The 21,309-nt window shown below is 39.4% G+C and overlaps 1 protein-coding gene and 3 long non-coding RNA genes across 8 annotated transcripts in view; 2 read left to right on the forward strand and 2 right to left on the reverse strand.

Annotated features, from left to right (window-relative positions):
* Positions 1-21,309, forward strand: part of LOC146478871 (uncharacterized) — a 221,721-nt gene that overhangs the window by 177,547 nt on the left and 22,865 nt on the right. Inside the window, exon 4 of one of the 2 annotated variants that reach the window (XR_014865060.1) lies at positions 7,021-7,054. The exons of the other annotated variant lie outside the window; for it this stretch is intronic. This is a non-coding gene — a long non-coding RNA (uncharacterized LOC146478871). Of the gene's footprint in view, positions 1-7,020; positions 7,055-21,309 lie in introns of those variants that run through there. 2 annotated transcript variants of the gene reach the window in all.
* Positions 825-4,176, reverse strand: LOC146478891 (uncharacterized). Of its 2 annotated transcripts, none has more exons than XR_014865047.1 (4): positions 3,892-4,176; positions 2,665-2,811; positions 1,655-1,919; positions 825-937 (listed from the first exon to the last, which is right to left on the reverse strand). It is a non-coding gene; the product is annotated as an uncharacterized LOC146478891 (long non-coding RNA). The 2 variants fall into 2 exon arrangements; XR_014865048.1 differs by lacking the exon at positions 3,892-4,176 and adding an exon at positions 3,165-3,375 and having other exon boundaries at positions 2,665-2,804.
* Positions 10,069-21,309, reverse strand: part of LOC146478892 (uncharacterized) — a 314,457-nt gene continuing 303,216 nt past the window's right edge. The window contains exon 3 of the long non-coding RNA XR_014865065.1: positions 10,069-10,330. This is a non-coding gene — a long non-coding RNA (uncharacterized LOC146478892). The remainder of the gene's footprint in view (positions 10,331-21,309) is intronic.
* On the forward strand, positions 12,663-15,453 carry LOC146478893 (uncharacterized). Of its 3 annotated transcripts, none has more exons than XM_085111619.1 (4): positions 12,663-12,855; positions 13,094-13,252; positions 14,514-14,763; positions 15,241-15,453. In XM_085111619.1, the coding sequence occupies exons 2-4, from the start codon at positions 13,100-13,102 to the stop codon at positions 15,276-15,278; spliced, it is 441 nt and encodes a 146-aa protein (XP_084967745.1). In that variant the 5' UTR covers positions 12,663-12,855; positions 13,094-13,099; the 3' UTR covers positions 15,279-15,453. The 3 variants fall into 3 exon arrangements, with proteins under 3 accessions (XP_084967745.1, XP_084967744.1, XP_084967746.1); XM_085111618.1 differs by having other exon boundaries at positions 12,666-12,938; XM_085111620.1 differs by lacking the exons at positions 12,663-12,855; positions 13,094-13,252 and adding an exon at positions 13,293-14,251.

Here is a 21,309-nt window from a genome sequence, read left to right on the forward strand (position 1 = left end):
CAAAAATGTGCTGGTTCCTGTTCGCTCTGCTTTTGCTTCGACTCCTTCTGGGGTATCTCTGTTTGTTTTGGCTTTTGCTTAGTGCAATGTACATGTTAGTGGTATTGATGTTATTCCTTAGGATATGGGATATGACAACTAATAGTTCAAACTAATAGTTTTTGAGCGGCATATGATTATGCGGTAAAAGAAAGATCTTGGCATGGCAAGTGTTAGTCTCCCTCGCAGCCGTTTTTAGTGTCGTCACGCAACGCTCCTCCCCGCAAGCGATTTTCTCCACCGATTGATGCGGACAAACCTGGCGATTTTTTTGGCCGATTGCAGCGATGTGGCCCTTCAACCTTGTTCCCAGGCTCCATTGAAGGCCGTTTTGAAAAGCCATGTGACAAAATCGCCCAACCTGATTGGTTCACTTTACTGGCGATTCACAGCGATGAGCGTAAAAATCGGGAACGGGCACACTTGGCGAATGCCGGCGAATTTAATCGCCAGATATCGGCGATTTTAAACGCCGATCGCGGCGATTGGCCTTTCAAATCGCCTAGTGTGTCGTCGGCTTTAAATTTGGTCATTCGCGTTGTTGTTTGGCAGAGGAAGGCAAAGAAATGTACCAAAATGTAAAACGCGCGTGAAGAGCGATTGGTTTTGCTCATTAACCTTTTGTTTTGCTGCGTTGTCGTTGCCGTCGCCGTCGCCGTCGTCGTTGCTTAACTTCCCTACCATCTCCCGCCGTTTTCTTTCCCTTATTCTTCCCCTTCAGTTCCCCCATCCCCCTCCCCCACATTGAAGCAAAGTCACGCGAGATCACGACATTTTTTCCCATCGTTTATTTTCTCAGTTCACTGCTAAACCATAAACTTGAATTAAAAGCTGTTTTATGTCTCAGAGATAGCTGGCATAACTTGAACCATCTTAAAGGTCTTCACAGTTGTATCTGCTAAAACAAAGAAAAAGAAATCAAGGCAATTTTCTTGTCAAGCAACACTTTCAGATTAATATCGTTAGAGATAGGAATATCAGTATGCGCATTACATTAAACGGATACGAGTCTTCTGCATTCGGAATCAAGACCTGCACAAATTGGGCCTAGTTTCTTAGTGCACTTGTTTACCGTAATATCACCTTTTGTATTTTGTATTTTATTAAAAGAAACAACAACAATAACAACAAAGCCGGCTTGATTGGAGATACAGTTTTATTCTGTGTGCATCGTTAGCGCATCGAGGCCTGAAAAAAGTATAATTGTCAGAGCTCCAGAAGAATTAATCGTATTGCGAAAATCAGAGTCTTCACTCCAAACGACATTTAATAAAAGTATTGTACTTTGCCAGGATGCCTTTCCGCAAGAGTTTGAAGAAACAAACCTGCGAGATTAGACGTCTTGTCCGGCTATCATTTCACCCTCCGCGAAAAGAGAGTTTCGGAAACACGCTCTGCTCTCTACTCGGTGGGTGAAACAAAAGTCGCAAAAGGTGTCCGCTGAACCCTTTCTTTCCCCAAAAAGATTGCGTGACGAGCCAAAAGAGCGCCTGCGAGGGAGGCTACACGCTAAGAAGAAACATTCGTTTTACGAAAATAACACCGTGATATTTTCAACGAGTTCTATTCTACAATCATGCTAAAAGATATTGAAATGATTCTACATGTAACGTACTTTGCTAGGAGTTCCCAGTTAAGTTACATTACTTTCCCGTCATGTAATATGGCACAAAGTTTCGACGTGTCTCATCCCGGCTTCTTCCGAAGCGACAGTTTGTTCGACCAGCCAAACACCGCACTGGACCGAACCGTTTACTTTGCGTCCAAGACCTTGCACTGCTCGGTGAAGACCTAGCGGTTAGCTTCAAATTATTCTTCAACTCTGCACGGGATGGCGAAATAATGGATACTCCTTCTTGGAACCTGGTTGATTTTTCTTCCTGAAAATTGAAAGGAAAAAAAAAAAGCAATTTAAAATGGTCCGGTTACATTGCTCTACATTGACATTTTCAAATTATGGTTTAGTCAGACGGATGATATATTAACAAAGTTTATACGGTTCGCAGACAAGCAGTTCCCCGTGAGCGAGGTTAACTTATGACCATTCGGGTCACCGAAAAGTGTCTGTTGCCCGTATTAACCGGTGTCCGTGTTAAGCGTGCTAACGTAAGAGAAAATATACCGTATTTATTCGATTAACCGCCCTGGCCGGGCGCTTATTTATTTTGGGCCCTTCAGGGTGGGCGCTTATTCGAGGAGGGGAGTGGGGGAGGGGGGGGGGGGGGGGGCTTATTATTTCCCCCAACATTTTTAGCAAGCGAGGACATATTTAGAGAATAACAAAACAAGCCTAGCAAGTTTATTTCTCTTCAACAAGACAAAACAAAGTGTAAAAGCTAACATAAACAATCCATAAACAATATTAAAAGTATTAAAATATTAGATACTACCTTATCTAAAACCTAGTTGGAACACAACTGACGCTCCTCTTTCTTCATGCTGGACTAGTACAGAAATGTTTTTTGTTGGGGAGGGGTGGGGTGGGGTTGGGCTATCAGGGTGGGCGCTTATTCGAAGGTGGGCGGTTAATCGCATAAATACGGTTTGAGCTTTTCTTCGAGACAAGCACAACTGTCGGTTATAAGTGAGTGCCTGCAAAGCGGGGTTCCACTGCAATAGAATTACCTTCGAGTCCCATAACTCTCTCTTTGTTTGGAGCCTGGGAGGATGCGTAAATACAACCAGGAACATCGCTGAGAATATAAGCGCTGTCATCGCTCTCCTTGTAAAAATCATCCTTTTCTTTATGGCGTTACCTCCGTGAGCTACCCGCTGAAAAGATATTTGGGAAATAAAGTGGTTCAGGCGATTTTAAAAAAATGGAAGTACATTTCATACAAGGTGAGTTCCATAGTTGTTTTTTATCATGCGTTTGAGTTAGGATGTTAACATGTTCTCCTAACATTTACATAAAAGAAAAACATTGTCACAGCAACAGCGAAAGCAATCATCCAGGGGATGCAATGTTTTGTTATAAGTGGTTTTTGTGCTCCGCTATCGGTAAAAAAATCTTATTGTTCCTAGCCACAAACATGCATGCCGCCATGTCGTAACCTGCAATCATGCAACCTATAGGGAACTTCAGGTTCGACTTTCAAATTTCAAATCAGTCACGTCCCCAGAACTCTCGCTCCTTCCCGGTGTTTACCAGCAGATAAGGAGACCGCAGAAACAAGATTGGTGTGACAAGCGGTTATGTAAACCAAGCAAACTAGATTTGAAAAGTCGTACTTGTACTAAATCTCGGTACTCGTAGTCAAATTCTGAAGGTCCCTATTGCTGGAAAGCGAACGAGGCGCCGTGAGTCCCGAGTAGGCAACAAGCGCGAATGCAATAATTTTTTATGAAAAATAACCAAGAAATATTGCCGGAGTGTCTTGCTGATTTCCGCTTACAAGAGAGACAAATGAGACGACTGTTAACATTCGTTATTTCTCGGTCGTGGGGATAATCGTTGATATCTCATGGCCGCGAAGCCAATCAGGAAAATTCTAAAATTGCATTAATTCATTACCCAGTTTTTAATAACCTTCGATATTTACCAGAAAGGTAAAAATAATTACATGCACATAAAAACTGTACATTCATGTCATGTAAATCACATTACATACATACTCAAATAACTTAGGTTCTTACAGAAACGAGAGTAGTTAGTTTAAAAACGTAGACAAGGCGCGGCAGTGATCGATTGTTAAGGGTCAACTAACCAAAACATGGTCAGAGAATATACTACCTAACAGCCAAGAAAATATTTTAGTAGCGATTTCACTGTAGCCGGCCCGTATATATAAGAAAAAAAAAAACTGTGAATGCCAAACATACGCTTGTTAAAACTGCACTTTTTATCCATACCTGTATGATTATATCAAACTGTGGCTCTTGATATTAACTTTGTAGTCACCGGGGTTTCAGGTACTCTATCTAGCAGTAGGTTTGTGTTTTTCCTGATTAATTTTAAAGTCAGCAAAAAAGCTACGATGTTGATCTGTAATAAAGAGCTTACTCACTGGAGCCAGTTGATTGCTAACTTAAATCAACTATCGCTTTTCACTGGTGCTTCAAGTCTTTTCTTTGCTATTATATTGCAGTTAAGACGGTGATTTAGCTCACTAAAAAATGCGAAACTCGAAGGTTTATTTCTTTCGGATAAAGACTTGACGCTATAGAATCAATGACCCACTTTATGTTTATATTAATATTATAATTACAAGCCAAATAAAGGTGAGCGGATATCCTTGGGCTCAAATCTTTCCTGTTTTTAGCTTATTAACTTCAATTTCAACCTACAAAACGATAACAGAAAGCTTACAAGCTCAAATGAGTAATACTCTGTCATCAGCAAACTCAAGACAGGTGGGAAAGGCGTTCAAGTTGAAACACAGAATCAGTAAAAAAAAAATTTGAAATTTACCGTCATGAGTTCACGTTCTCAACAAAACCTTGAATTTGGTCATTGTTTGGCCAGGTACGGTGAAGAAATGTACTAAAATTTAAAGAGCACATGCAGGAAATCCTTGCCGCGCATAAAGTTTTTTTTTTTTTTGCGATCGCCCTGTTTTCGAGCGGCCAGACTAAAACAGCAAACTACAATCGTCGAAAATAATCTTGGGAAGATTCCAAAGTTCTACCTCAATTTGACTTTCCTCCCCTCCCCTGTTTTAATGTTAAGCTTAACTGAAAAGTGAATCTTTACGCATATATGAATTGTTGAGAATCCAACCATAATTGAAAAGGGAGCAGGGGGGAAGGGGAGACGACAAACAAAGGCCTTAACATACGAAAGTAATAAATGTGCCGATGTCTTTATTTGAGACCCACTTTCTGTTGCCTTGTTGAGTAACCTTCCCCCCCCCCCCCCCCCCAAAAAAAAAAAAAAAAAAAAAAATGTCGATGATTGTAGCTTTGCGCTCGCTGGAAACGCTTGCTACGTAGGTTATCTTGGGGCTGATGTCGGCAAATGTTAACAGATATGTTTGCAAGTGTCCTAACGTTCTGCTTTATTCAGTCGGAACTGTGAGGAAAATATTGATTTTGATGCTGTTCAAAGCTCCAAATATGGCATAGCCCGCGAGGCTACAGTGACAAGACGTTAAGAGATTCCGGATCTCTGGGAGACATGTATTAGTAAACTACTTAAGGACGGTGCCTACTAATAAAGAAGTATTTTTGTTTGGTTTATGACTATGCACGGAAAGCAGATCTTAGCAACGGGTATTGAAATCCAAAACGAAATTTGGGGGTAGCCCCCCCATTTTTTAGAGATAATTAAGCAACAATTATTCTAAAACAGTGAAATATAAAGAAATGTATGGCGTTTTGCTCAAAATTGAAGCTTTATTATCTCTGAAAAATGCATGGTTACCCCCAATTTTCTTTTTGGATACCAAGAGCACTTGCTAAGTTCTGCTTTCTCCGCACAGGCAGTTAAACCGCGTAAACATATACCTGTATTAGTAGGCCACCTATAGGAAACTCGAGTATCTCGAGATGCGCAGAAAGTATGCGCAGTAACAAAAGTAGGCACCGTCCTTAATTTTGCCTTCACTACATAACCGAACTGAACACATGCAGAGGTTTTGAGGCATGAGTCCAAGATAGATGTAAAGAGATGCCGGATGTTTGCAGACTAATGGATCAGCAAAATACTTAAGATAATAAAATCATAGATGGTAAGACATCATAACGGCAGTAAAAAAAATCATACTATAAATGGAATTTCTGAGGCGATTTAGGACAACCTGGACAGACTGCCCGAAGAGATTTGCAACGAAACGAATCGTTGCTAGGGGTACTCCTGATTTTAATCTCATTTTATGATCATAGAAAGCCAGGAGCCCATTAAGACTCCTGAGAAAGCCCATGCATGTTCATAGTAGCAGACAGCATTTTTACTTTCCTTTTTGTTTTAATTTTAATTAACTCTTTATTGAGCTCATATCATAGTGAGACGTGGCTCAGACATAATTAAAGGATAAACCCCCCCCCCCCCCCGCTCGAGAGGTGTACGTTAATTAACAAGTCTGAATGAACTTTGCAAGCTGGCAATATAGTTTTAATAGCTGAAAAGCTAATCTCGATCCATAACAAATGTAATAACATTGAAAATTGCTTGCAGCAAGGTTAAAATAGGCCCAGCAGTGAAATAAAGTGAGGCGATTATAATTGTACAATAAAATATTTCATTATCCATCTTTCTCACGAAAGTGGATCGGTTCTAAGTAGTCGGTCGAAAAAATAAAAACAAAGAAAGAAGGAAACTTGAGTTAGGCCCAAGCTCGGTTTAATGCGAGCTGAAAATCTGCGACAATAATTCAATGATCATGTCTGAAACACCCGAAAAATACGAAACAGCCGAAACCTGATTTACGTCGAAGTTATTCATTTGTGTTTATTAAAAAAAGAAAAAAAAAGCTAAATTGATTGCGGTAGACACATTGTAAATTTTAGTTTATACAGACAGCACCCTTCGCTTGGACTAACTATGCTTAAGAGTGAATGATATCCTTACATTCAGTGACATCTTCCTTAGGCTAGGAACAGTGTTAATCCAAACTGCACGGAATTCTAGCTGGAAGGTTTTAAGCGCATTAGCACGGAATTTTAAATTATTGAAAACTCAGAGATGGTTGTTATGCGTCAAAAGGCCGGCAGTTATGTGTTATAAACACTCGTTCTTGACGTTTTTCTTAAGATCTCGGACTCGAAATTATGAGAAACGTAAATTTCAGAGAATATAAAAGTCATACGATAATTAAAAAAATATTAAAGTCAAATATATTTATTGTTCCCTTTTGCTGATTGTTTTTTTTTAGTTATTTATTTTCATTTATAATCTCGTTTTAAGCGTCAGTTTACCTTTTATAGACCATGTATCAGCCGGAATATGGCCTGAAAACTGAATTAGAAAAAAATGTAGTGTTCGTCGTTTCGGACTTTCTTTTCTTTCCACAGTTGCGTTAGGATTTTAAATCTTGTATACAGCTGTTTCGACAAAGGTTGTCCAAAAAAAGCGTAAAAGCGTACGCGCAAAGGCCGAAAGTCTGGGAAATACCCAATGAATTTAAAAAAAAGCTCAGAATCCATAATGCCCGTCTTCGCTGTGCGGTCGAGGAATTATGGATTCTGAGCTTTTATTGAAATTTATTCGGCATTATCGCGTACAGTTTTACGCTTTTTTTTTGGACAACCTTTGACGAAACAGCTGTATATTGATTTAACCAATCAAAATATTTCTCTCCAGGCCAATCACATACGAGCCTAAAGTAATCTGACTTTTCTGGCCTTGATCGATGCCGAAGTCCTGATTGCTTTATCTTACCATCAGTGGCAATCATTTTTTGTCGCACGCGTTTTCCCTAAGGCCTGAACTCTTCGAAGTTCGGACAGCAAGAAGGCCAGTTATAACTGAGCTCCAAAGGATACAAAATTTAGGCTCATTTGGCTTGAGCATGAGCCCACCCGCCTTCTGTGCGTAGAGTCAGCACACGTGGCTGGCAACACGAGCCAGCACACGTGGCTGGCAACACGAGTCAGCACACGTGACTGGCAACGTGTGGCAACGTGCCACACTGGCAACGTGCTTTTTTCACGCTTTTTACATCTTTAGAAGAAGTCCGTTAACGGTAAATATCATGAGTAACCAAAACTTAATTAGACTATTACGCATATTCGAAAATAAAAATGATGAATTTTATATATAATTTTTTTCCTTGTCCACTACTGACCGATCCCATTTTTCCACAAAATCAAATCATTGCTTAAATTCAGCCTTGTTTATTTACGGTGAAAAATTTAACTGAAACTTGGCTTATCTTGAATTAGTAGCTCTTAATTTTGGTTTGGCATTGAGGAAATATTTTATTAAACGTTTGACCTATTTGTAATTTAGGCAAAACAATTGAATCCCCTGAAACATTTCAAGACAACTATGACAGAGAAGCAGGGACTGCATATTGATGAGGGTACTTGTCCCCCATTTAATAATGTCACGCGGGTTTAACTGTGGGTTGAATTTGTTGTTGGGTCTCGTTCTTGCTCCAATTAAGAGGTTCTTCATCGGATACTCCAGTTCTTTCCTTTCCGGGAGTTTCACCAATTGGTGCCCTGCGCTGAGTACATTGACACTTAAAATGAAGTGATTTATTTTCATCTTATTTACAACTGCTAGGAACGTTTATGGTGTTCCTAATCACCAAAACAAGTCGAGAATAATGGCGTATTTTTTTCAGTAGATAGGAGCGACAGGAAATTGTTGGAATTGTCTTGTCTTCTCACTATTTTATTTGTCAAGAAATGATCAAAACAGAATTCCTATTTTGCACCTTATATTTTAGATAACAGTAATCTGGCAACGTGCACCAGTTCACGTCAAGTGTCAAATTTAAGTTTTAATATGAAAAACAAGAATGATCTGCTCGGTAGCTTTCGTTGGAACAAACAAAGGTTCTTAAACGTTAGAGTCACCTCGAATGGTACACTATACAATCACTGGGCAAAACAGTGACAATCAATGATTTCAAAATCAAAGTTTCATAGTTGAAGTTTGTACCCGACATAAAATGCTTTGGCATAAAGAGGTTAACTGAGTGTGTTTTTGAACAAAACCGAAACCGAATTGGATAAAATACTCATATAATATTAACTCAATATTTTCAGTTTACCGTTCTGTGTTGCATCTTCAACGTGAAGTGACGGAGAAACAGCCGATGTAAAGCACTGAAATAAACGATGTACCGCAGAACATCAACCATGCGGGTTGTTTATGCGAATTTCTTATCAAGTTAACGACCCGCCGATACCTTATCCGCAAAGTAAATTTCCTTGTAAATCGGAAGGGCACCGAATTCCATGCTATGACGATCGCCAAATTTGAAAACGAATGGTTGTATCTGTTGGGTTTATACGAAATAACAGTGTTTGTAAAATTTGGATTTTAGTTTGAATCACAGAAATTTGAACCACAAACTGGCAAAACATCACGAACTCAAAAACAAAATTCCCGAAACAGTTTCATGTGTTTCAGTGCTTCGAAAACTATCAAATGTAATAAGGTATTTACTTCAAGCTATTTAATTCAATTTGCGGTTTACCCTCAATGACTTTGGAGCAACACGACAAAATTCCATCAATCATTCTAGCTTTTGCGGTTAGAGACAAGTGAACTTGATTGATGAAATGGGAAGCCTCATAACATGGCAATTACTGGCTATTTCCTGTTTAGTCGAAAGCTATACGCGCCGTTAAATTGAATAGGAAATGCCACTTGTTTTTGTCTGAAACTTAAGGAAGTTGTATTGGATTTTAACATTTGTGTAAGCTAAGAACTTCCCCTGGAACTGTATCCATGCAAGATAGAAATATTTTCATTGAACAATAGGAAGACCCAGCTGGGATTCATTGAAAGACGTACGAAGGAAAGTTTCAGTCGTGGAATTTAACGATAGTTTCTATATTGCTCAGGAGTTTACCTTTCCACACCAAAAGGTGTCCCATTTTGATTTTCTAATTCGTGCTACTTGCAGGGGGTAATGTGTAGCATGGATTTGTTATTCCGTTGTTATCGTTACTGTAGTTATCAGGGGCACCCAACGGATCGTTTCGGTAAATTACCTGTCCGGAGTCCCTTAATCCCCTACAATTTTCTAAAGGGAATTTTCACCTCGAACGCTCGTGATATGGGAAATTTAAGGCCCAGTGTTTTTGGATTGATATAAATTTGGTTTCGGGTACCAAAGAAAGGTCAGCTGAGATTTTTGGAAAGGAAATAAGACCTAAGGTTTTCGAGAAATGGACACTGAAAATGCCCCAGTAATTTCGAAAAGACTCAAGTTCCCCTAGAATGATCGAACAGTTAAAAATTTTATAGCGCTACCTGAAATGAACCTACAGAGCCTTAAAGGTACACCAGATAGCCTACAATTGCGTTTCAAAGGATTTGAGAGAAAACTGTCGTTGGGTGCCCCTGTGTTGTTATCAACATTCTCTTTATCGATCCTATTTTAGACCCAAATGAATTAAGTTTTGTTATTATTCCAGTATTATGTCATTTCACCAAATAAGGTCAAGAGAACGCGCAAAATATGAGACCGTAATACACTGTAGTGTCCCCGCTTGACCGGTTTACAACATAGCGAATACGGACGGAAAAGGCAGAAAAAAGGAGCAGCAATGGCCGAACTGGACAAAGAATAGTTTTTAAAACGATGCAAACTCGAAAACAAGTTTTTAGCATGCCAATCACTTGCCATTTACCTTTTCATTTGATTCAATCAAATTAAAGACATTTAACTGGCTTTCTGTGTTGTTTACGTCATTCGCACGCGCCATATACCGATGGACAGTTAATGCCGGGTGTATTTCAAAACTGTTACCAAAACAGAGAAGTCAAAATAACAAAATCTTTTTGTAGTGGAATAATAAATCTCTTATTCGATGGTTTTACATATAATACTCCCGGACATTTTGCTCATTGCTCGTATTTTTCCTCGCCCCTTCGGGGCTCGGAAAAATACTACATAACTCGCAAAATATCCGCGCATATTATATGTAAAACCATCGAATAAGATATATGTATAACTTGAGGACAGACAACATCTTTTCAGTGGTGTAACATACTGTACGAATCAGAATTAGAGCTTTGTGTGGCATCCCCGCCAAACGACCCAAGTGGGACTCCCTGGACGAGTACTCGCCGTGAGGATGACTCACCATCCACAGTTTCCAGAACATGCTGAAAACAAGGACGTGATAGGGTGAAACGACGCATTGTGGAATGAAATCAAAACGACTTACACTTCAAAAATTGAAGAATTCGGATAATTCCCAGAATGCCTCAACACTGCTTTTAGCTATGAGTATTATTAACTTTGCGACAAGCCTAAGTCTTAAAGAAAAAAGGCTGAGACGTTCCAGGCGACGGATCGTCGAAAGTCAAACCATGATATTCCAAACAGGTGCAGGACACTCTGACCACTGACCAAACAAGAAAACGTGTGGCGAGCTACAATCTTAGTCACATTTGCTGAAACACTTCTCTCTGCAGTCATGTGTTCTATCCTGATGGTGATGATATCTTGCCAACATAAGTATTAAAAAATCCTTAATTTGACTCAATATTCAGAAGCAAAAAGAGCCGGAAACTTAGATCAGCTTGACCAAGTAAATGTATCTGCAATTGTAGGTCATCACTATCACCTTCCATAGCATTCTATCAACCCATCACCCTCACACTCCCGGCTCTGTCTCAGAACAGTTAGAACAATTAAATTTCCTCCGTTCTCTCCCTTTCCACAACCTTATAAAAGTTGTTTTACTCCGTCTTTCGGCCGAAACAGATGTCGTTTCATACCAGTACCCTTCACCCTTAACTCGAAATGGTAGTTTCTCTGGGGTGCCGCATACCGGCGAACTTGGTTGTCATCAGGTCATAACTTAGCTAGCCTTTTGCTTTCGGTGGATATCAATACGGTCTCAGTTGAGTCGTAAACATAAATGTTTGCTGATTGATGTCGCGTGTCTCTTCCTAATTTAGCATCAGCACGAGTGCGTAATAAAAATAGCACAATCACTCCATGTTGCAAGCAGATGTTTCAAAACACGATCCACCATCATATAGTCCATTTCCTTTGAAAGTGAAACATCGAGATGTTCCAGAAAGTATGCAACAGACAACTTGAAGTATAGCATTAAAATAATGCTTAGAGTGCAATCCGTCTTTTTGTTTGCAGGTACCTTTAGCTTTGCTAAACTGAAGTTGAACTCTTCAGTAACCTTTGAGCACCTACATTAAATTAAGATTGCACTCAGGTGTTCAATTTACGACGAATGACCAAGTGAATGTTCTCTTATACTTCTTCATTAAAAAATAGTTTATTCGCTCGTTTTCTTGTTCAAGTTCTTGGTACATATCTCAGAATTGTAAAAGCCATCCCAACTTATCTGTTAAAAACTGATTTCAAACACTAGAATATGGAGTCAAAGATTAAGTAAAGAAAACATATGCTGTGTTTTAGAGTTAGTCAAATATCGAACCTCGATATTTGACTAACTCTAAAACACAACGGTTGTGTAATGTACTTCTGCTTTTTTTTGGCTTCGTGGGCGAATCTTGTAATTGTGCTAATTGTGAACAGCTGAAATGGGTTGCATAATAATTGCAAACATTTTTAAGAAAATTCTAATGTAAGACCAGTCTGTCACATGAAAAATGATCGAGCGATTGTCTTTTCATAGGCAACCATCTTTATTTCTGGGTATGAAATGTGCTTTGTCTGTAGGATCGTAAAGCTGGATGAATCAGTGGAGAGGGTTATCAAACAGAGTACACCACTCTCACAAGACCAAGGCAAAAACATTTCAAAACGTTTAGGATTGCTAATAACACAGGACAATTATATCTTATTGGAGACTGCCTTGCTTTTAATTGCTCAACAAATGTTTTCATTTGTTTTAATCTGTGTAAACAAAAGTTGGCATCAAAGTGACTTCACCAACGCGAAGGTTCATAGACCTGCCTTCACACGTCTATTCTGCATTCCACCAACCGACATTCTTTGGCCTGGAAAAGAAAACAAAAAAGTTTGACTTTCAAACAATAATGGGCAAGGACTACTGATTAGCTAAAGAAAGAAAACAGAATTTTAAAGGGTACAATAATGCTCTCCCAATATGGGTATTTAGAAACAGGATGGAGAGAATGTTGCGTCATGCAGATGTGACACTCGATCCTACATTCCATTGCTTAAGTATATATCACAATGTCGTCACAATGTTAGCCCTAATAAACTATTGTAAACCTTTCAAGAAACAACTAAAGAAAGTTCTGTTTGGTAACTTACTTTAAACAGCTGAAAGCAAAACTCACAAACAAGCGAGTTAGAGCAATTCCTCCCAAATTAATTGTACGTGTTTTTTTGGTATTTTTTTGTTTTGGCCGAGTCCTTCATCGTGAAACCTGCCTGTTTGTCAGAGCTCGTTTTACGTTCCCTCGAATACTAAATCGCCATTTTTAGTAAAAAAGAAACAAACAGAACCTTACATTCTTGCTTTTCTCCAGCTTTGGATGTTGAAATTGCCCAAAATGGCTGCAACTTTCATCTTACCGTTCTTGGCAATGGGTTGCCTGTTGTTCCTCTCCACCGAAGGTGCAGCTCTTGTTCAAACGAATGGTCTTCTGATGCAGGAAGGTACTGGACGCTTCAGCCAGAAGATTAAGGTTAGAAACACTGAATGTTATCTAAAAATAGTTCAAGTATCTACTAATGAATAAAATTCAATACTGTAAGGTAAAATATAGAAATACTTTCCAAGCGGCTTTTCGAAGCCATTGATTGACTTCCATTTCCGCGATGGGATCTGCCTGATATGAGGCCGGACATTTTGCACAAGAACCTACTAGATTCTAACGTTGGCTAGAAATGTTTCCATGAATCTTCAAGGGTTTCGGGCAAGAAGATTAAATTCTCCTTAGTGTTAGCTTATTGCATAACATCCCATCGAATGACCACGATGAACATTTTGCTTCATAATTGTTAGTAGTACTGTAATAAATGAACTGGTTAACTGCTTATCTAATGCTATATTCTTTTGAAGCATCTTTACTTTTTGATCAATTTTACCTTACAACATTCTCAGACAAGTGAAATTATGTTATATTTGGCTTTTTAAAGTAATGGTATTCCTTAAAGTAATAATAATGGGACTTTCACAGCCAGGAGGATTAATTAGGGGCACACGACTTATCTAACCACACATCCTCAATCCAAAAATAACATCTGAAGGAAGCGTGAACAATGTCTTATAATTAAGCACAGAAGTAGAAGAATCTTCATTTCTGACTGACACAATCGATACCCACAAACGGAGTTACAACATGCAACAACAGAATACAATGTAATGTGCTACACTAGCGATTGAAAGTATATCTATGGAGCTCGATGAAATTCTTTGTGCGGTTCTTAGTGGGGTTGTCTTTTACGTTTCGTTCGACCATTGCCAGATAAGATAACAGCAACAACAACCTTGTATTAAATTCTCCAAATATTCCACTGGTACAAAAATTTTACCGACAGCTGTTAGCAAATAGCTGATCGAAGCGGGAGGTAAAGTGGTTGGTATGAATGGCTCTCTGCATATTCACATGTCCATAGACATGGCTTATACATAACACGGCATACACACATACATGGGCCTAATTCTGTTCCATTTTGTCAGTGTAGGAAACTCTTCTCAATACTTCTTTATTCTTTTTTGCGCTAATATTTTAAAGTTATTTTTAAGTTATTTGGACCTCATGGCCAGCCGTATCCAGAAACACTGAAGTAATTTTGGATTACGTCAAAACATTTTCTGTTCCTTCATATGTATCTTTCATTGAATGCTAATGGTGAACGACCTCATATGTTTAATTTAACCCTCGGCATAAAATCCTAGTAAAAGCCAGCCTGTAATAAATGCCAATGTTAATTCTCAATTAGGAGGCCAAAGACGTCAACATACTCAAGAAACAGAACGGTGTATTAGAAGTGGAAGAGGCCTCGGGGATACAGAAGCAAAGGGAGGAGAGCGACTCCCCTATAGACAGTACTCAGACGAGACCACTGAAAAACACTATCATACAGCGAAGGACTGAGAGAGGAATAGTTAGACGTTGCCTTGCTGGGCAGCCGTGCGTATTTCCAAAACGTAGAAAACCGAAAAAGAATACTACAGGAAGAGGCTCTGGAGGTAACAATTGCAACTTGAGGGTGATGTGCTAATCAGTAAATAAGACAGGCGCACTAGGAAAAAATCCGAGTGCACCTACCAGGAGTCGAACCAAACACCTTCCGATTACTAGTTCGGATGCTCTGCCACTGTGCTACTGGAAACTCGTGGGAGCTAAGGCCATTAAATTGTCAACTTGTCATGCAGTAACAAGTGTAACTAAAATACCCAATCTAACTCGAAGTCACTTTCATCAGTTTAAGTCGACCAATTACTGATTTATTTCAGTTTGTGCTGTTTAACCTGACATGCTAGGGCTCAAACTACACTGGCTTTGTTCAGTTGTTATTTTTTTCCGAGAAATTGTCATTTTCATCGCTAATAAACTTATTCATTTGTCGTCCAAGTTTAATTATTTTGTAGGGCTGTGAATTTGGGAAGTATATGAGTTGACGATTACTTCGCTGATTGTTTTTTTTTTTTTCCATTCTCTTTCAGGGTCCTCCAAGGCACCTGAAGCTACTAATGGCCGATGAACAAATATCTTGAACGCTGCATCGTACGTCTGAAAGAAAGCAGTGACATCATTACAGACTTTCCTAAAGGTCGCTTCTTTGTCGTTAAACATAGTTCTCACAGCAACCTCGATTTTTCAGATTATGACATTTTAAATACATTAAAGAAAGCTGAATAAAGTTAACTATAATCCTATCCTATTAAAATCAGCCATTGGCGCCATTATACATGTCGGTCGAGGTTAGAGCCGACTGACTTTAACATTCGGCTAGATTCTCGAGTTTGTCAGTAAGTGCGTGCTTTTAGGCGCGCACCGTAGACCCCTGTGCATCATGTTTGAATGCTACAAAAATATGGCAGCCACCGCAACCAGCCTTTTTATATACCGAGGCAACAAAAGCGACAAGTATTGCAAAGTGTATATTTCTTATCAGTTCTGGAGACGTGTATGGATAGTGCGATATTTCGAAAGTCCATTGTCTACATTTTCAGGCATAATAAACGAAAAAGAGAACAATAAAAGCTAACAGAAGATGTGATGTCGAACTAAATCATCACATCCACAATGCTATATTACGCAATGCTTCAATTCTCGCGACCAACAGTGATTTCTATCAGCTCTGTTTCTTGGAATCCCTTGATATTAAAACTGTCAAACCCTGCCTGAACACCGGGATCAAAGCCACTAAGGAATTGGAGTTGTTTGCATAGAACTTTGTTAGGATTCTTTGCTTTGTTTATTTCTTTACAAAATTAAACATGTGATATTTGTATTTTTTTGTAATATATATAAGCTGCGCTTGTTTGTAAAATTATCCATCGATTGATAATGGTTTTGAATTAAAACGAAATAACACGTTTCTAGAAATCTATCTCCTTGTTGTTGACTAAAATATTGAGTACTGCAGGATGTTCTTCGAAGTTACTTTCGTACTTTAATTTGCGAAAATATCTTACTCTTTTTATCGGGCGAAGGGTGGACTATTTTTAGTGATTCAGTTTGTTTATCTGCTCCTTCACCCTTTACTTTCTGAAGTGCTTTTGGAAAATGTGACAACTGATGCACGAGCCGAGATTTCATTTTGAGAAATATTCACGAAGGCAATGACACATGAAAGTGTCACTTAAAACGCTTCCTTTTCAGTTGATGGTCGTACATGTGAGCCTGTTGGTACAGCACTTTCGATTCATCAGACCTGCCTGGTAGAATCCGCGGCGGTCAATTTGTGAAAGAGATGCACATCTTGAAGGAAAAAACCGCCAAATTTGTACATTCGGGAAATGGTATAGATAGTTAAAATAGATACATTCGGATTCACATCAACCTAGCAGCTTGCTCAAGAGCTGAATTACGCTGGTGTTCATACACAAAATTGATAAAGGAAAGCTATACATAACCTATGAAGCAAACAGGAAGAAGCCCCTCTTGAAACGGTTCGTTTGACATTTTGGTATGACTCTTCGCTTTGAAGACCCCAGGTCAACAATATTTGGCAGAGGAAAGCTGTGAGAAGTCTACTATTCTTGTTCTTTACTTTGGTGTGGGTATTAAAGCGATTCTAAAGATTAGGGCAAAACCAGTCTTTAGATTTGGTGCCTTTCTGCTGTGAAACAAGACCAGTTCGGCAAATTTTGGCATACCACAAAGCACCCTAAATTTCGTTCGAATTAGGCAGACCTCGTACAAGATGTGATTAGCCGTAGCAGCACTACAGATCGATCACTTCTCCGTGCCTATTGGGCATTCAGGCGAAAGCCATACTGTACTGAACTGATTCATAGACGGTATACTAAGTTAGAGGGACACTAAACGAATTACTATTGACTGTAAAGGTAACAGTTTTAAACTAAGAAATGACGAGATCATCGCTATATCCCTATTTTGTAATGCTCAGAAAGTAATCAAATTTGGATTAAGCATGAACCGAGTTTTCCTCAATGTTCATACCGATCATTTTGGAAAAGAATCATGGCATAAACCGCTTCATATTTTATATTTAATAGCGAGAGTATGCACGCGAATGCTGGCGTTCCTATCATGACCGAACGTTTGATGTAGGCGCGACTCGTAGTTAAGGCTAACGAACAGTCATCTTCTCTGAAGTTTCAAACTGAACTGGTTTTATAATGTCGAACACTAAGCTAGAACCGCTTTTAGATTGGAGAAATTGTAGGGATCAGGTTGAAGTTAGATAACAGTATCATAAAATACACTAGAATATCACTAACATACACATATACATTTAGTATGTTTCACTTGTTTACCCATTTCCCTTTCAGCAGAAACGGCAAAACTCACATCAACCCGAATCATTGAAGCTGGTTGAAATAGTAGTGAGGTGTCACCGCGAACAGTATTTTCTATGGCACAACTGAGTCTTGGTATAGACTTTATAGAAACTGAGTTTTGAAACATTTTGCTTGTTTTGAGATCAGCGCCGGCGCTTGAGACCGAAAAGCTTGGATCGAGTCATTATGATAATCTTTTCATCGTTGAAACGCAAACGCACTGCGTAATAATATGTGCTAGCATTCACTCAATTCTTTGACTATTTCTAATTATATTTCCTTTCATCTAAACATGTATATTAAGTTAAGGTGATACATTTTAAGTTACGTAATAATTTTCATCCGCTGTTGGAGCGACGCCGGCAGTAAGCGCAAGGCGGCATTTTGAATTGCCTTACATACCGTAATAACGGCGATTGCGGATATGCCCGTCTCCTCTCTTGTTTCTTTTTCTTCCTGATAAATCTTACAGCTAAGAAAATCATTAAAGTAAATGCATAATGTCTGCCTTTTTGCTTATTTATACTTCCAGAGAACATTCCAGATTAAATTGATGGCATAGTTCGACTTGAGAAAAGAACGGAGTATGCATGACGTCAATGGCATTTCCTTAGTCTTAGAAAATTACCCCGCCAACAGTGGGGTTATCAAGGAGAATGTCAGTATAACAATTTTTCCTCAGGGAAACTCCAATGGCTTAAAATCCAATTCTAAAGAAGCTGCAAAGTAGTTGTGTTTAGAACAATCATCACCATCGTCATCACTCTTCCTGCCTAAGGCCGTCTACACACCTGGCGATTTTACACGCCGATCGCGGCGAATTTGCGGACACAGTTGGCGAATTTTTTCGCCGATCGCGGGAATGTGGCAGTTTCGAAAAGTCATTGTGATAAAATTGCCCAACCTGACGGGTTGGCTTTATCGGCGATTCGCAGTGATGAGCTCAGAAAATCGTGAGAACGGGCACACTTGGCGAATGCCGGCGAATTTAATCGCCGATATCTGACATGCCAGATATCGGCGATTTTATACACCGATCGCGGCGATCGGCGAAAATCGCAAGCGCCGCACACACCTGGCGATTTTAGCCGATCGCCACGATCGGGGTATAAAATCGCTAAGCGTGTCGTCGGCTTAAGGAGACCGTAGGTGCACTTTTAGAGACTGAAGCATGCCTTTCCAATCCAGTCGTCGATCAGCCATTCTTGCGCTTCAAAGCCACGTTTTTCTCCCTCTTGTCCATCCTCGTTTGTTGGGTAGTTGCACGTGCATAACGATCTTTAAGCCAAAGGAAGTTTGTCAGTCGTGGTCTTTCGCGTTACATGGCGGAACAATTTAAGCTTTCTTTGCTTTATCCTTAACACGAAACATTCATGATTTCCGGTTCTCAGTTCAACAATTTCATTCCAGACCTTGTACTTTCATTAGATCTTTTCGCAAACTTGGAAATCTGAGGGATCTTTCTGTAAACTGCACCTATTCTATATACTATGGTTTATACAATTCATTTTTTCAACATAACAACAACAACAGCAGATTCTTGATCTGGGAATAATCCCGGCGTTGATATAATTGAATTACACGCAAAAGGGCTCTATCAGTAAACAACAGTAAATTGTTTTTTCAAGTTACCATTATTCAGTTTGAGTGGAAATGATTTAAAATGAACAAAAATTTTGTCACTGAAGGGACCTTTACATTGGCAACCCAAAAGATGAATATAAATTGGAAATCATGTTCACAGCATTAGAGCAATTTACGCTATCCAACAGAAGTCAGAAAAAAAGCATGAAAAGCCCTTTGCTGAATTATCAAACACTATAGTTGCTTCAATTTCGAGTTCCATTCTCTATTTGCACTCTTCTTTCTAATAAGAACTTTGGAACTGAGCAGTAAAAACCAGTGATAAACTGTGTTTGCAAGGACCACCGTGACAAAATAAAAGTACCGGATCCTGCATGTAGTGAAGGATCTAATCAGCAAAAAAATTGTGAAGCAAATAATCTAAAAAAAGAGCAAGGCTGATTTCACGGTCAGGGAAGTATATTTTCCAATTTTTCGAAAGGCACGGCCTTTCTTCTTCAGGGTATGTTTGAGACTAAAACATATGTATGGTAGGGTATGTTTGAGACTTAAGGGTATGTTTTGTCACAAACATACCCTGAAGAAGAAAGGCCGTGCCTTTCGAAATATTGGAAAATATACTTCCCCGACCGTGAAATCAGCCTTGCTCTTCTTTTAGATTATTAGCTTTGGAACTAAGGCTGGCCAAATTTTTTAGTTTTATGACTTTGGGCTGCAACATAAGAACTATATGATGTAAGAAGGTAAATTAGCCACCAGGAGCGATCCAAAAACACAAAGTTTCCGTAGCCGGCTCGCAGGCCTTTGAAAGATCAGATTTTGGATCTCTACCATGGCCAATGTAACCTTATGAACTCAATGGACCCAACCAAGTCTTAAGGGATTCACTTTCTCAATGACGAAGCACCATAATTCTGAAGAACCTTCGCCCTTTATCCATTTGACATTTAGTTGGAAAGGTTTTAGTTTGTCCACTCTTTTTGCGAACTAGCACAAGTGTCGTACCGTAAAGGTGTAATGCTGTAATCGGTCTCAGTAAACAGGGCCAGTTTGGTTGGAAGGTGGCAGATTGGTTTGAGCAAAAGTGTATTCGAAGAGCCCAAAATGCTGTAATTGGACCCTATAACAGAGCCATTTTGGTTGGAAGGTGGCAGGTTGGCAGTTTGAGAAAAAGTGTATCCCAAGATCTTAAAATGCTGTAATTGGTCTCAGTAACAGAGCCAGTTTGGTTGGAAGGTGGGAGATTGGTTTGAGCAAAAGTGTATTCTAAGAGCCCAAAATGCTGTAATTAGACTCAATAACAGAGCCATTTTGGTTGGAAGGTGGCAGGTTGGCAGTTTAAGAAAAGGTGTATTACAAGAGCCCAAAATGCTGTAATTGGTCTCAGTAACAGGGCCAGTTTTGGTTGAAAGGTGGGAGATTGGTTTGAGCAAAAGTGTATTCTGAGAGCCCAAAATGCTGTAATTGGTCTCAGTAACAGGGCCAGTTTGGTTGAAAGGTGGGAGATTGGTTTGAGCCAAAGTGTATTCTAAGAGCCCAAAATGCTGTAATTAGACTCAATAACAGAGCCATTTTGGTTGGAAGGTGGCAGGTTGGCAGTTCGAGAAAAAGTGTATTCCAAGAGCCCAAAATGCTGTAATTGGTCTCAGTAACAGGGCCAGTTTGGTTGGAAGGTGGGAGATTGGTTTGAGCAAAAGTGTATTCTGAGAGCCCAAAATGCTGTAATTGGTCTCAGCAACAGGGCCAGTTTGGTTGAAAGGTGGGAGATTGGTTTGAGCAAAAGTGTATTCTAAGAGCCCAAAATGCTGTAATTAGACTCAACAACAGAGCCATTTTAGTTGGAAGGTGGCAGGTTGGCAGTTTGAGAAAAAGTGTATTCCAAGAGCCCAAAATGCTGTAATTGGTCTCAGTAACAGGGCCAGTTTGGTTGGAAGGTGGGAGATTGGTTTGAGCAAAAGTGTATTCTAAGAGCCCAAAATGCTGTAATTGGTCTCAGTAACAGGGCCAGTTTGGTTGGAAGGTGGGAGATTGGTTTGAGCAAAAGTGTATTCTAAGAGCCCAAAATGCTGTAATTGGTCTCAGTAACAGGGGCAGTTTGGTTGAAAGGTGGGAGATTGGTTTGAGCAAAAGTGTATTCTAAGAGCCCAAAATGCTGTAATTGGTCTCAGTACGGTGTAT

Source organism: Pavona decussata, unplaced genomic scaffold (assembly GCF_977016875.1).
Source record: "Pavona decussata unplaced genomic scaffold, jaPavDecu1.1 SCAFFOLD_62, whole genome shotgun sequence".
NCBI classification, from domain to species: Eukaryota; Metazoa; Cnidaria; class Anthozoa; order Scleractinia; family Agariciidae; genus Pavona; species Pavona decussata.

What these genes read in the sequence shown, in the direction of transcription:
- LOC146478893 (XM_085111619.1), top strand. Translation starts at nt 13,100, where the DNA reads ATGTTGAAATTGCCCAAAATGGCTGCAACTTTCATCTTACCGTTCTTG. An exon ending in GCTTCAGCCAGAAGATTAAG is followed by an intron (nt 13,253 to 14,513) that starts GTTAGAAACACT and finishes ATTCTCAATTAG; the next exon opens with GAGGCCAAAGACGTCAACAT. An exon ending in TACAGGAAGAGGCTCTGGAG is followed by an intron (nt 14,764 to 15,240) that starts GTAACAATTGCA and finishes ATTCTCTTTCAG; the next exon opens with GGTCCTCCAAGGCACCTGAA.